Source organism: Thalassophryne amazonica, chromosome 2 (genome assembly GCF_902500255.1).
Source record: "Thalassophryne amazonica chromosome 2, fThaAma1.1, whole genome shotgun sequence".
Lineage (NCBI taxonomy): Eukaryota > Metazoa > Chordata > Actinopteri > Batrachoidiformes > Batrachoididae > Thalassophryne > Thalassophryne amazonica.
This window is the reverse complement of record NC_047104.1, coordinates 84,814,609-84,830,747: the sequence shown is the minus strand read 5'-3', so window position 1 is coordinate 84,830,747 and position 16,139 is coordinate 84,814,609. Positions and strand designations below refer to the sequence as shown.

The following is a 16,139-nucleotide window of genomic DNA, read 5'->3' as shown; positions in this document are numbered from 1 at the left end:
AAAACCAAAAGTGTTGCGTTTATATTTTTGTTGAGTGTACATAAACACATATATCATTGGGCTTCTGGTGGAGTGGGCGTCCAACATGGCCGCGTACTGTAATTGCTGCAGAACCGCTAGCCTCCCCCACTCCCCCCCCCTTAAAAATTACGACGGCCATATTCTAAACACCGAAAATATTTGTCGGGGGTAGCACAACTTTCTTTTATTATGCAACAAGCCCAGGAAACTCTTATGCAGTATGGTTTAAGGAGCCTCACATGACAAAAGGAGGGAAGCACAGATGACAACATGGCAGCTACTCCAAAACCATCCCAGATGGACACCGGAACCGAGATAATGACCATTAAAATTCTGCTACAGAATATCGGATCCGATATGAGCCGATTAAAATCTGGGATGGATGCAGTTCAGCCAGTGGTGGATAAGCTGGAAGCTCAAGTGACGGAAACCAAGACTTGAATATCAGATCTGAAAGATCACAGTCAGAGCCTGGATGCCATGTTTGGCATGACAACCAAAACCATCGCCCAGCTGCAGGATAAATGAATGTACCTCGAGGACGATGGCCACCGCAATAACATCCATATAGTTGGAATAGAGGAGGGCGCCAAAGAACGAGACATGCAGACATTTGTATAGAAGCTCATGGCAGAAGTTCTGGATATTGAAATGGGGTCAAAGTTTGAAACTGACCGTGCTCACAGAGCAGGTCAGTGGGGCAATCGAGCCTGGTATGTCCTGGTGCGTTTCCTGAGGTTCGGAGCAAGAGAGGCTGTGCTGCGCACAGCTTGGGAGAAGGAGTGTGTGGAATGGTGAGGAAAGAGGATTTCTTTCTTTCAGGGTCTTTCCCAGGATGTCATACAGAAGTGCAAAAAATGTGACAGAGTGAAGAGACAGCTGCAGGAGAAACGCGTTCGTTACACTATGTTATCCCAGCCGTGCTGAGAGTTGTGGATGACAACAGCCGACATACTTTCACCTCTCCTGAGTGATGGACTTTCTTTTCAAGAGAGACGGCTAAAAATGCTGTGGGGACAGAGAGGAAGGTGCTGTTTACGGCTTCATTTAGACAAACTCTTACATGAGTCATCCCGTTTTCGTTATTTAACACATAATTAAGCTCAGGTTCATATGGTTCAGTGCTGGAGCAAAGCAATGCAGTCATTGTTTTATTACTGCATGTGTTTTGTTTTTCTCACGGATAAAAATTACAATCCATACGCAGCAGGTATTTTATGTTCCTAAACCTTTTCCTCTTCTGGACTGGAAATATTAATGAGGACATGAATCTGGTAAGTAGTTAAAGAACTGTCTAGGCTGCTAAAGAGATATGATGGACATTTGTCCTGTTAATACAAGTGTCAAACATGTCACAGTGATCCCGATTTAGAGAATTTATGGTCTGGTATATGTTGACCTGCATGTGTTGATTTTTTTTTTCTGACCTATAAGAAGTGACTGATATTTTTTTGTATTAAATTTTATTTTGTGATAGTGGGGCGCAATTTTTGAATGTCTGGCTATTTGTACAAACGTATCTTTCCCTTAGTGCTGTAAATGATAACACAAATATATTGGGGGGGGGTTGCGGGTTCCAGGTCGGGACTTCAAGAGTTTCACGGACGTACTATTTCGCGAAATTGTTTCTAGGGATAAATTAGCTATCCTGTTTCTCTGTGGTTCTCATATTTGTATTAGTTTGTTTTTTCTTTCCCCTTCTTTTTTGGTCTTTTTCTTTTCTTCTATGTACATTACAGTCATAAGGAGACATTAAGACTGAGTTGCTTTCACATGGTTCCACCTACATCAGTGGTGGGCAATCATGTGCCACGAAGGGCCGAAGCACTGCAGGTTTTCCTTGCTACCAATCACCTCAGCAGGTGATTTCATTAATGTTCAGGTGTTTCAGCAGGTGGTTTCATTGACAACCAGGTGTTTATGTTCAAGGGAGAAGCTCATCAGCAACCCACCTGCTGAGGTGATTGGTTGCAAGGAAAACATGCAGTGTCTCGGCCCTCGTTGCCCACCCCTGACCTACATGGATAGGTTTTTCAGAGTTAAATATGATGACTGAGAGTAAAATAGTAGAGATGTTATATTAGGATGGTAGATGCACTTAATTTCCTTTCTTGGAATGTTAACGGGGCCAGTCTTGCTATCAAAAGGAAGAAACTTCTCCTTTATCTTAAACAAAAGATGGTAGATGTTTATTGCAGGAAACGCATTTTGATAATGAGGGGTCAAGAAAACTGCAGAGGGATTGGGTCAGTAAAGCATTTTATAGTGCCTCCTCATCTAGTAAAGGGGTGTCTGTATCCTATTATGTAAACATGTAAATATCACTATTCACAAACACTCTCAGACAGGGAAGGCAGGTGGGTGGCAGTAAGTGCAGATCTGTTTGGTAGCAGTTGCTCTCTCATTAATATATATGCACCAAACACAGACTCTCCTGGTTTTTGCTAATATTTGCAATGTGGCGAAACAACTGGGGGATACCTACATAATTATTAATCAGGTAATAAACAAGCCCTAGATAAATCAAAAGTCACTAAAGTGGGATTAGTACATAAATCACAACGAGCCATAGATGTTTTGGAAGATGAGCTGGGTTTTGTCGATGTCTGGAGAATTCTACACCCCTGTGAAAGGGAATATACCTTCTATTCAAACCCACACTCTTCATATTCAAGAATAGATTATTTCCTATTATTAAAACAATTAGTGCAGTTGTCACTGCTTCAATTCAAAATATTGTGCTTTTGGACCATGCACCAGTTGAAATGGTGTTGGATTTTAAAACAGAATCCGAAACCCTTCGAAGCTGTTGGAGACTCAATACCTCTTAGCTGAAAAAAGAAGAATCCTGCAATTTCATCAAAAAGGAAATTTTTGAGTACCGGGAATTTAATGAAGGATCAGCTTCCAATTCCGGACAGGAATGGGATGCATTTAAAGCCTGCTTGAGGAGTTGCCTAATACAACACAGTTCTTATTTGAAAAAAAACAAAACAAAACAAAACAACAAGATACTATCCAATTATTTGAATTGGAAAAAGAAATTAAGGATCTTGAAATAATATATGCAACCCAACCAGATCCAGTAGTTTTTACCCAGTTGAATAAATTGAAATTTGAACTTAATACCATACAGTAGAAAAAGGCTGAATTTTCATTATTTCAATGCAGACAGAAGTATTATAAGCAAGGAGAAGCGGCAGGGAGATTTCCAGCCCAAAGAGTAAAACAGCAGTTTAATCGCACCTTAATAACTTCTGTGGAGAATGAAAATGGGACATTAGTGACAGGCAGGGGAGAAATGAATGAATTATTTAAGATATTCTATCAAAAATTATATACTTCACAGGGTGGGATAGAACAAGAGGAAATAGATAGGTTCTTGTCCCAAGTGGATCTACCGACCCTGTCCGGGGAAAAGCAAAAGAAGATTGGGGGAGATATTACACTGGAAGAGGTTCAACAAGCTATAAAGAAGATGGGCTCTGGGAAAGCTCCTGGAAACGATGGGCTGCCAACAGATTTCTATAAAGAATTTGCAGACCTACTAGCACTGAGGTTAGTGACAGTTTTTCAAGATGCAAATAACAGGGGGTAAGGAGAGTAGAGGAGAGTATGCAGTCTGCAGTAATGACCTTGATACATAACAAAGGCAAAAATCCACAGCAGTGTGGAAATTATCGTCCAGTGTCTCTTATAAATGTAGATAAATGTAGATGCTAAAATACTGACCAAGATATTAGCCAGGAGGCTGGAGCTGCATCTACCCAACCTAATTCATCTGGATCAGTTAGGGTTTATTAGAGATAGGTCTTCAGCAGATAATGCACATAGACTGCTACATTTAATCTGGCAGGGAAGGAATCACACTGAACCCATAGTTGCTTTCTCTTTAAATGAAGAATGGAGTGGACTTACTTACTCAGAACACCAGACAGGTTTGGATTAGGCCCCTCATTTATAAATTTGGCTAGACTTCTATATTGGAATCCCAAGGCCTCAGTGTTGACAAACGGGAACTTGTCATCTTGTTTCCCCTTATACTGGGGTACAAGGCAGGGCTGTCCCCTGAGCACTCTGATTTTTTCACTTGCATAGCAGTGGCCATCAGGAATAATTCTGCTATTAAGGGTTTTCAGTCAGGGTATTCAGGTCACTCCTCAGCTTTATTCTGTTATTTTATATGTATCACATCCCAAAGTTAAGGTGAAATGGCAAATATTAGGTCTGTATCTTGAACACGTTTGAAGTTACAGCCTTTGGAAATTTCTGTGAATTTTTCACAGATCATGAAAACAGTGTTTTCTACCAACTTTGCACGTTAATAATGAGCTCCCTATATGCCTCATAGCTTTGAAACTGTTCATGCCAGGCTAACGTTTGGTGTAGAGTTCGGAAATTGTGGCAGGTTTGGTGTATCTTGTGTGATCTGCCTTCCACAAAGGCCTCAAAATGGTAGAAAACCTGAAATTGTACATACTGTTTGTACAGTAGTGTTCAGAATAATAGTAGTGCTATGTGACTAAAAAGATTAATCCAGGTTTTGAGTATATTTCTTATTGTTACATGGGAAACAAGGTACCAGTAGATTCAGTAGATTCTCACAAATCCAACAAGACCAAGCATTCATGATATGCACAATCTTAAGGCTATGAAATTGGGCTATTAGTAAAAAAAAGTAGAAAAGGGGGTGTTCACAATAATAGTAGTGTGGCATTCAGTCAGTGAGTTCGTCAATTTTGTGGAACAAACAGGTGTGAATCAGGTGTCCCCTAATTAAGGATAAAGCCAGCACCTGTTGAACATGCTTTTCTCTTTGAAAGCCTGAGGAAAATGGGACGTTCAAGACATTGTTTAGAAGAACAGCGTAGTTTAATTAAAAAGTTGATTGGAGAGAGGAAAACCTATACACAGGTGCAAAAAATTATAGGCTGTTCATCTACAATGATCTCCAATGCTTTAAAATGGACAAAAAAAAACAGAGACGCGTGGAAGAAAATGGAAAACAACCATCAAAATGGATAGAAGAATAACCAGAATGGTAAAGGCTCACCCATTGATCAGCTCCAGGATGATCAAAGACAGTCTGGAGTTACCTGTAAGTGCTGTGACAGTTAGAAGACGCCTATTTGAAGCTAATTTATTTGCAAGAATCCCCCGCAAGGTACTTTTGTGATCTAAGTATTATAGGAGGACAGTTCTTCAAAATAATCACTAATTTGGGTTGGGGGATGGATGCATTGACTATAGGCGGTGCTTCAAGTTGACGAATTTCCAGAAATACTCATATTTGTGAAGGGTATTACTCAATATGCGTTTAATCCCCCAGCACGATTTTTATTGTATTAGAAAGGGCAGTACTTACCCTCTTTAAAACAACAAAAAAATCAGTGGGGGATTGTAGGTGTTGGCCACCAGGCGGTGCCAAAGTGGTCAAATTTGTGTTTTCCATACAACTTTGGTAGCCAGTGCATTTAATGAATAATCATAAACTTTGCATTTTTCAGAAGAATAACATCTATTGTGTTAATACATGTTAATCTTACATCTTCAAGCCAAGAAAATGTAAACAAGTCAAATAATTACCTTTTTAGATGGCTCAAAATTCTTTCTGCAGCTTGTTAGATGTGCACGTGCGCGCAAACGGCTCTGGCTGCAGCCTCCTCTGTGATTCAGGAAGTGATTAGATCTGTTTTCAATGGCTATTTTGCAGAAAAAAAATGATTAATCCACCACAAAATAATTATTTTATATACGCAGCGTCCAGCGCAGAGCGAGTGGCAGCCAGTAGAACAAAAAATGGCGTCCAGCTGTGAACACAGCGGGTGGGATTATCATGACATGGTTCGTGCTATTGCGTGAGTCTTAAGCATGCTTGTGTCAGGGCACCTTCCCTCACCCCGACCTACACCCCCTGCTGAAGCAGACAAAGCCACAATGGAAGACAATCCAAACCTGGCCTGAAGGAGCCCTCTCCCAGCTACAGGACTGCTTCTCACAGACTGTATGGGATTTATTTTCCAGCCACAACCTGCAGGAGTACACTGACACCGTACTCTCTTACATTAAGAACTGTGTCAACACTGTCACCATCAACAAAAGGGTCAGGGTTTTTCCAAACCAGAAACCCTAGATGAACAGCATAGTACAGTCCCTATTAAAAAGCCGCAACACTGCCTTTAAATCAGGGGGCAGGGCCCTGTACAGGTCCGATCTGTAAAGAGGCATCGGGGAGGCCAAGGCAGCCTACAAGAAAAAGACAGAGGACCACTTTGCTGTGAATGACCCCAGAAAGATGTGCTAGGGAATAAATCATATAACTAACTACAGAAGCAGCAACCTGGATAATGCTAGTTCTGATGCCTCACTGGCAGAGGAGCTGAACCACTTCTTTGCCCGCTTCAAAGCAGACAGACAAGCAGCAACTCCACACCCACCACCCTCCAGCACTAGCACACTAACACTTCAGGAGCACGAAGTGAGACATGTGCTGAAGGTGGTGAACCCCAGGAAGGCGGCTGGCCCCAATGGCGTACCTGGCAAGGTACTCAAAGTGTGTGCTGACCAACTGGCTGGAGTTTTCACCTGCATCTTTAACCTGTCCCTGTCGCAGGCCATCATTCCACTCTGCCTCTGGATGTGAGCTCAGCCTTCAACCACATCATCCCAGAGATCCTGGTCCAGAAACTGACACACCTGGGCATCTCCACCCCTGTCTGCCAGTGGATCAAGGACTTCCTCACGGACCGCTCACAGTCCGTGAAACTTGGCCCCCACCTTTCCTCCATCATCACACTCAGCACCGGTTCCCCTCAGGGCTGTGTACTGAGCCCCCTCCTGTTCACCCATTACACTTATGACTGCTCTCCGACCCATCTCTCAAACACCATCATAAAATTGCAGATGATACCACCATGATTGGGTTCATCTCAGGAAGTGATGAGTCTGATTACAGAGACGATGTCAACCGACTGACAGCGTAGTGTTCAGCTAACCTGCCGCTGAACACCAAAAAATGAAAGAAATAATCCTGGACTTCAGGAAAGGCAGGGCTGACCCAGCCTCACTTTACATCCATGGGGACTGTGTGGAAAGGGTCAGCTTCATCAAATTCCTTGGAGTGCAGCTATCTGACAACCTCTCCTGGACTGCCAACACCACAGTGGTGGTGAAGAAAGCCCAGCAGCGACTCCACTTCCTGAGGGTCCTCAGGAGGAACAATCTGGAGGAGAAGCTGCTGGTGTTGTTCTACAGAGCCACCACTGAGAGCATGCTGGCATACTGCATTACAGCATGGTATGGGGGGTGCTCAGCAGCAGACAGCAGAGTGCTGCAGAGGGTGATCAACATGACCCAGAGGATCACTGGCTGCTCTCTGCCCACACTGGAGGACATTGCCAGCTTTCGCTACCTCAGCAGAGCTGCCAGTATCATCAAAGACACATCCCACCCCAGCGACCACCTGTTTGACCTACTACCCTTGGGCCGACGGTATAGGTCACACAAAACTCAGACAAACAGGCTTAGGGACAGCTTTTCCCCAGAGCAATCACTGCACTGAACAATAACAAACTACATTAATCTGCATTTTTCAAAGTTTCTTGTGCAATATCTGTATCCATGTGCAACATTTTCCTGTGCAATATCATTCCACAGTTGAACATAATTCTTGTTTTACATTTTATATTTTGTCTACATTTTACTTTTAGTTGTACATATATTTAAATTATTATTTTGATAATTTTTATTATGTTAATTTGGTTAATAATTACTTGTACCTCAGAAAAGCACCACTGGAGTTGCTTCCAAATCTTATTGCAATGTAAATTACAAGGACAATAAATACAATAAATATAATCCTTCTATTTATAATCACAAGAAGGAAGCTCAATAACAACGCCATATTTGGAGCATATCATGTTGAGATATGTAAGAATATATGGTAAAAATATGAATTATGATAGTCAACTGTCTGGGGTGATGAAAACTGCCATATTTTGACACTTTTTCAAAAATAACATTTTTTTTAACAACTACAACATTTTGTTAAAACAACCTGATGTATCATTTAAATATATATATATATATATATATATATATATATATATATATATATATATATATATATACATATATATATATATATATATGTGTGTGTGTGTGTGTATGTATGTGTGTATATATGTATATATGAGTGTGAGTGTGAACAAAGTGGTATCTTTTGTATATGTTTTTGAATTAATAAAATGTTGAAAGTTTTTATGAATGGCATACTTGAGGTATATGTTTACAGTATCAATAGTCTTTGTGCTAAATGGATTGTCTTTTCATTTACAAATGCTGTTATTTATAGTTAGACATCAACCTGTCCAGGGACTACAGGTGGAAATTAGTATTTTTTGCTATAACCTGGCACAATGCATCTTTCCTGTTTTTTTAGGTCAATGTATTATCGTGCACTGTCCCTGAGAAATAAAAATCATACCATACCATACCATACATGCCACGGAGTGTTTCTCAACTGTACTCAAAAGTATTGGAACATTTGGCATTTCACACATTTTAATTTGTTTATGTCATTTCAAATACAAAAAAGTAAATACATCTAAAGTTATCTTCCTTAAACTTAAACTGAAAGCAAATGCCTACAACCTGACATAAATTAATGAAAAAAAATATAAAATCCAGCTTCCTGATGAAGTGGTGTAGAGGAGGATATTCTTAAAAAGAAGACTTGAATGTATCTACAATTTGCCAGAAAATACATCTGAGATTTGATGTTTTGGTGAAAGAAACTTTTGTAGTTCTTCATAATTGATGAGTCCAAGACATATTCAGCGACTTGGAAATGTTCATGTTTCCATCCCCTGACTTGTCTGAAGAAAACTGGCAATAAAGTGATTATTATTTACAGGTATTATCATGTTTTAGAGATTTGCTTTAAGTTTGAGTTTTGAGGAAGATAATTTTAGAAATTTTTATTCTTTATATTTCTTGTATTTCTTGTATTTGAAATGGCGTAAACAAAATAACATGTGTGAAATCCAAAGTGTTCCAATACTTTTGTAGGGCCCGGTATCCTAACCTTATGATGAGTGTGGTGTTATTCCTGTTTTGCTTAAGAATGTTTCATTTTCACTGTTGCTGCACTTTGTGTGAAAGTCATATCGTATATCATATTGATATGAAAAAAATTCAGATACAATACTTTTGCCATATTGTACAGCCCTACTGCCAACTAGCTGAAAACTTTGAATATTAATTTACATCTACATTAAAAAAAATGCTTAATGTATTTGGGGGTTAAGAGGGTTGTAATTAGGGGGGTCTGTGGGGTGGAGCCCCCCAGAAGCTGAAAGGCAAAAAAAAAAAAAATGCTTAAAAAAGCAGAGGGTCTGGGGGGAACAGAACCCCCTCCTCTCCAGAAGCTGAAAGGTTTTAGCCATGCTAATGCTCCCCTGAAGCATTTACTCAAAAAAAGTCTGAAGGACCTAAATGACATGGTGAGATGCTGACGAGCTTTGCTTGTTCATGTCCACGGCATATACATATTTGAAGAAACATACGGGGAGTGACACACTCTAAAACATTGCAGCCTCTTTTAGTTATGTCCGCTTGCTACCTCTCTTTAACATCAAGAGCTCTTACAAGTTTTGGATGTTGAACTCAACTTTTTGAGTTGAGTTGTAAAGTTGAGCTCAACATCCAAAACTTGTAAGCTCTTTATGTTAAAGAGAGGTAGCAAGTGGACATACCTAACTAAATGAGGCTACAATGTTTTAGAGTGCATGGATAAATTAATTTTGAGGTACCTTCTGCTTTATCTAAAATGACTCCACCAAAGATTGTAAGATCCCTGGTTAGTCAGCAAAGATCTCTTCATGTCTGTTATGCGATTAGTTATATTAACATCTCTCCTAATAACATTTGTATATATCGTTATTCCAAGATATTTTAGTTCATTTGTAACTGTAACTGATCCCAGTACTGGGATCTGTACATGTATGAATGGGGATGAATTCACATTTTTGGATATTTGAGGATAGTCCAGAAGCGTTGGAAAATATATAAATATTATTAAGAGCTTTGCCAACCATATACAGGTTACCACTTTTTGATTGTACACAAGTTTTTGAAATGAGAACTTATTCAAAAATTTTATTTACAGACTTGTAACAGAAGAATCAAACAGATGCAACACGCACATTGAAGTTTGTGATGACATTGCCACACATCTCAAAAGGGATTCTCTGAATTTCTTTTTCATCCCTTTTGAGATGTGTGAAAGCCAACATTGAATGCCCATGACCTTCGATCCCTCAGGTGGCACTGCATTAAAAACCAACATCATTGTGTAAAGCAGGGGTGGCCAAGTTCGGTCCTTGACAACCACCTTCCTGACACTCTTAGTTGTCTCCCTGCTCCAACACACCTGAGTCCAATGAAAGACTTGTTAGCAGACTTTTAATGAGCCTTTCATTGGATTCAGGTGTGTTGGAGCAGGGAGACAACTAAGAGTGTCAGGAAGGTGGCTCCCGAGGACCAAACTTGGCCACCCCTGGTGTAAAGGATCTTATCGCATGGGCTGAGGAACACGTCAGAAAACCACTGTCAGTTAACACAGTTCGTCACTACATCTACAAGTGCAAGTTAAAACTCTACCATGCAAAGTGAAAGCCACACATCAACAACATCCAGAAGCACAGCCGCCTTCTCTGGGCCCGAGCTCATTTGAAATGGACAGACACAAAGTGGAAAAGTGTGCTGTCATCTGATGAGTCCACATTTCATATTGTTTTTGTAAATCATGGATGTTGTGTCCTCCGGACAAAAGAGGAAAAAGACCTTCCAGATTGTTACCAGTGCAAAGTTCAAAAAGCCAGCATTTGTGATGGTATGGGTGGGTGTTAGTGCCATGACATGGGCAACTTACACATCTGTGATGGCACCATCAATGCTGAAAGGTACATCCAGGTTTTGGAGCAACACATGCTGCCATCCAAGCAACGTCTTTTTCAGGGACATCCCTGCTTAGTTCAGCAAGACAATGCCAAGCCACATTCTGCATGTGTTACAACAGCATGGTAGTAAAAGAGTGTGGATACTAGACTGCCTGCAGTCCAGACCTGTCACCCATTGAAAATGTGTGGCACATTATGAAGCGCAAAATACGACAATGTAGACCCCAGACTGTTGAACAACTTAAGGCCTCGCTCTCACTGCCTCCGATGCGCTTACCGAGTCTGTGGACTCGGTAAGCGCACCGCAGCAGGCCACTTATGCCCCCCCCATCTGCTGTGCGGAGCTGTGGTCAAATCCGGCACTGCCCCCATGTCTGCTGTGGGGAGCTGCAGCCAACTCCGTCAACAGGTCCAGAGACTGTCCTTGCTGTTTTGATGCGGAGCGCTCCAACAGCCCACAAGGATAGACTTCTTGTGGAAACATCTGCAGCGCCGTAGGGTTTCGGTAACCGCAGCCGCAGAGCTTCATGGCCACTGAGAAAGGTTTGTATCTTTTAAATGACTTGGATTCTCTGCGGGTCCCACATCCGTACCCTGCAATGATAACACTGAGGCAGTGTGAGCGAGGGGTAAGTCGTACATCAAGCAAGAATGGGAAAGAATTCCACCTAAATAGCTTCAGCAATTAGTGTCCTCAGTTCCCAAATGCTTATTGAGTGTTGTGAGAAGGAAAGGTTATGTAACACAGCGGGATTCATACTACTGTCCCATCTTTTTAGAAACATGTTGCAGTCATCCAGTTCAATATGAGCAAATATTTGCACAAAAACAATAAGGTTTATGAGTTTGAACACTAAATATCTTGTCTTGTGGTGAATTCAACTAAATATAGGTTGAAGAGGATTTGCAAATCATTCTATTCTGTTCTTATTAACATTTTTCACAACGTCCCAACTTCATTGGAATTGGGGTTGTACTGGCGGTGGCCTCTGTTTGTAAAGTGACACTCACCCGTGCACTGACCCGTCATTTCCAGCTGTCAGTGTGTGCTGCGAGAGGTGCCCCCGCATGCAGTGTGCGCTCAGACATAGCTGTCAGGCCCCCATGTGATCATGTCTTTACATATGTGTAAGTATTGTGTGCAAGTGTGCCCCCGCTCCCACATATGCATACACCACATACGCCACATAGTTTGGGTGGGGGGGAGTGCGACACAGATGCATGCCACATGTGTCTTGCGCTTCTCTGGATATGTGTGTGTGTGTTTCTGTCTATATGATGTGTATACATGCTCTGAGGCGGTACCAGTTCAGGTCACTGACTATTGTTATTTGATTTTGGATATTTCAGCTGCATACATGTCAGGTGACTGTTATCAACGCATCCGTCATGTTTCACTCTTTTGGTTTGCTAAAATGGGTATTTTTCAGTCAGTCAATCTGTCTGTCCATCATTGGAATGGTGCATCTTACTTTTATATTCCAGGTGAAAGCCTGCTGCCACCACACTGATGTCACTCTGAAAATGGAGAAGGAGTTGATTGGATGTGGAGTTGAGAAGGGCAGGAGCTGTAGTTCCTTGAACAGACAAAGATAAATGTTCTATGGGAATCAAACAGCAAGATTTTCTGTCTAATTTTCTGCCTATTTACACTTGTTTTAGTCTGCAAACCCTGACAAAAACATAAAAACATACATTTCTGGGGGTGGGGGGGTGGGGGGGGTAGGGGTGGCTCTCCTTCATAAAATGACATACGTGCAGAGATACATCTGCTAAGATATGACTCAGAAATGATACTTTTAAAACTACAATACGATTTGATTTGGTGTAATACAATACAATATGATCCACTTCTTTGTTTTAATATAGACATTCATTTTCCATGATAAACTACAATAATCCAAAAGCAGCATTGTCTACCTTCAAATACATTGTATAATAAATGTTATTGTGCTGTTTTGCACCTGTCTTAACGTAACCCTGAGTTGTTATTTAATTTTGTTTTAGCACTCTGGGGTCAGTCTGAACTGGGAGCGAAGAGCTGGATGTACTTGTTATTATTACACTGATAGCACAACTTTGTTTTTGTAGCCACTAACGACTGGGAGTGAAGCATGCTGGGATCATTCTGAACTGGGAGTGAAGCATGCTGGGATCATTCTGAACTGGGAGTGAAGAACTGCTTTTATTATGTCTTTGTAATAGAGAAAATAACTTTCAGATGCCTGTTGATTAAAGAAATTATGTGCGCCAGGGAGGTTGAGTTGGCCACTCACCCTCCCTTCGCGGACACACTAGAAAAGAGGGAGTAGAACCATGCTTCAACAGAGTCTGCTGCGGGTTAACGTACGAACGCCCAGCCGGTTGACAGGCGCACTCTGCTGAAGGTGTTGGCTCTCCACCTTAAAGGCGTCACGGTAAGAGAAAAATGCGCTGCAACCACTTGTGTTTGATGTAACTGCTTTTGTGGGGAATAAATATACGCCTTTTTATTCTAGCAAAATGCAGTCTGTGTGATCATTTCTGTGTGCCGATCTGACCGAACCTTGTGTTTCAAAACATACATATTTCATGAAAAACCAGGGACCTTCAAAAGGTTTTACTGCTGTGTTGCAGGAACATTCATGTTACCTTTACTTGCCTTTTGCTCACCACTTGGGGCAGCACCACAAACAATAGCAGAAATTGCAGCATACAAGAAGCCCAGAAGAACAAGCCAGCTATTGTTATTATAGCATAAATGGCATAGTTTAGCATTCCCATTCTGAACCAGGTTTATAATATTAGCAAATTGTGAACTGAACATAAAGTTCAAATGGGTACATTTAGTCGTTATACTGCCCCGCTATTCGACATGTTGATTTTATTTTTAGCTTGCAACATTTGACATTCCTGTGGCCAGTCTTTGAACCTGAACTTTGAACTTTTACAAGAGCCCAACAAATTTATAATGTTAAAATTGATCCATCTATGTGTTCATAGTACACTTAGATTGATTTAGGTGTACATATATCAACATAGTTATATCTATTACCTGAAAATAGATTTTCGATTTGTATTTGTTAATTATTACACCTCTAACATTTAGGCCTATGAATGAAAAACGCAGAGAACATATAATCTATCCTGAAACAATTAACTGGCCATACAGGTATGTTATTGTACTTTCAGCAGCTCCTGTTTGTGCAGGGTCACAACAGCAGTTAGAACACAAATTGGCAAAAGGATTTTGCACAAGTTTTATGGTGGATGCTCTTTGTGATCAAACTCCAGCTTTACTTCATGAAACAGACACAGCCACTGGTCTTCTTAAGAGGTCTCCCATTCAAGTTCTAACCAGGACCCACACAGCTTAGCCTCTGAGCTGACACAGAGCAGAAAGAACTGCTTGGCCATACCCCACAGTAACTGTAAAAGTTATGCTTTTTTACAAGCAACAGTGTCAAATTGACTGTACCAAGAGCAGGTGGAAACACTTAGGTGGATATACGCTGAATGACATTTCACCCTCTGTCGACAGGCAATATTTTAAAGTCCTTATGTCAACTCTCATCTGCCCCATGAAGTGGCAGAATGGTCAACACCAAATCCCTGTGGTTAGTGTGGACAGCTCCCTGTGTGCCTCTGTGAGAAGGGCACAGTCATTTCTGTGTGTGTATCAGTTACCCTATGGCTAGCATGTTTTATGTATGACGAACATGTGACAGGTCTGTGCTTGGGGCAGGTCAGAGGGAAACTCCAGTGGGAAACTATAAAAGGTTAGATCATTCTTCATCCCCTTGTGTTGTCTCACCCTCCTCCATACTTCACTAGACACTCTCTTTTCTTCCTGAGTGCTTTAAAATGGGAAGACTTGTGTTCTCTTAAAAAAAAAAAATGATACATGTACAGTATGTTATAGTTTTGCTTTTATCAGCTCATCCATCTTAGAACTCCATAGTATGCTATGTGTGTCAGCAGGACAGTACCTGTATCTTACTGTGGTTTAGGACCTGTCATATCGAAATTATAGCAGATCATTGATCTATGTGTTTGTGTGTAAGCATATTGTCATACCAGAAAACGACCCCAATTTAGGAGCTGTCATGTCTCCTCCATCGTAGATTTCTAGAGAATCCCAGTTGTGCTCAGTAGCAAATGTAATCACTTGGATCTAAATGGCAGTCAGAATAAACACAATCTCCATATTTATGTACATCTTCAAAAGTGAATGTGGGGAATTTGTATTTATGTATAAATAAATTGCAACATGAACATACCTGTATCCCAGCTCCTTCACTGACATGGATCTTCCACAGACAGTTGAGACTGTTAGGGTAGGGCTCAGGATAGCCAGGAGAAAGTATTGTACCACGACGTTCAGTCAAATTACCACTGCAGGGAACTACAATGAAAAAATAAATAAAACATATTTTTCTTAGCAACATTTATCACCCGAATACCATCACAGATGTTGGCTTTTGAACTTTGTGCTGGTAAAAATCTTGATGGTCTTTTGCCTCTTTTGTCTGGAGGACACGACGTCCACGATTTTCAAAATCAATTTGAAATGTGGACTCATCAGACCACAGCACACTTTTCCACTTTGCATCTGTCCATTTAAATGAGCTTGTGTTGTTGATGCATGGCTTTCGCTTTGCATGGCAGAGTTTTAACTTGCACTTGTAGATGTAGCGACAAACTCTGTTAACTGACAATGGTTTTCTGAAGTGTTCCTGAGCCCATGCGATAAGATCCTTTACACAATGATGTCGGTTTTTAATGCAGTGTTGCCTGAGGGATCGAAGGTCAAGGGCATTCAATGTTGGTTTTCGGCCTTGCTGCTTATGTGTAGAAAGTTCTCCAGATTCTCTGAATCTTCTGATTATATTATGGACTGTAGATGATGGAATCCTTAAATTCCTTGCAATTGAATGTTGAGAAACGTGGTTCTTAACCCTCTCAGGCTCAAATTAATTTTTAGTAACAGGAAAAATCAGATATTTAGCTGATGCAAATCTGCAGCACCTGCCTTGAGAGGGATACACTGTTGGACGATTTTTTCACGCAGTTGTTCACAAAGTGGTGATCCTCACCCCATCTTTGCTTGTGAACGGCTGAGCCTTTTGGGGATGCTCCTTATATACCCAAACATGACACTCACCTATTTCCAATTAA

General features: G+C 40.9%; 1 protein-coding gene across 1 annotated transcript in view; it reads right to left on the bottom strand.

Moving 5' to 3' along the window:
* LOC117503844 (CUB and sushi domain-containing protein 1-like) overlaps window positions 1-16,139 on the bottom strand; it is a 2,069,078-nt gene that overhangs the window by 369,619 nt on the left and 1,683,320 nt on the right. The window contains exons 37-39 of the mRNA XM_034163109.1: window positions 15,242-15,366; window positions 15,039-15,135; window positions 12,455-12,559 (exon numbers count right to left, since the gene is read on the bottom strand). Coding sequence (XP_034019000.1) covers window positions 12,455-12,559; window positions 15,039-15,135; window positions 15,242-15,366 — 327 coding nt within the window. The remainder of the gene's footprint in view (window positions 1-12,454; window positions 12,560-15,038; window positions 15,136-15,241; window positions 15,367-16,139) is intronic.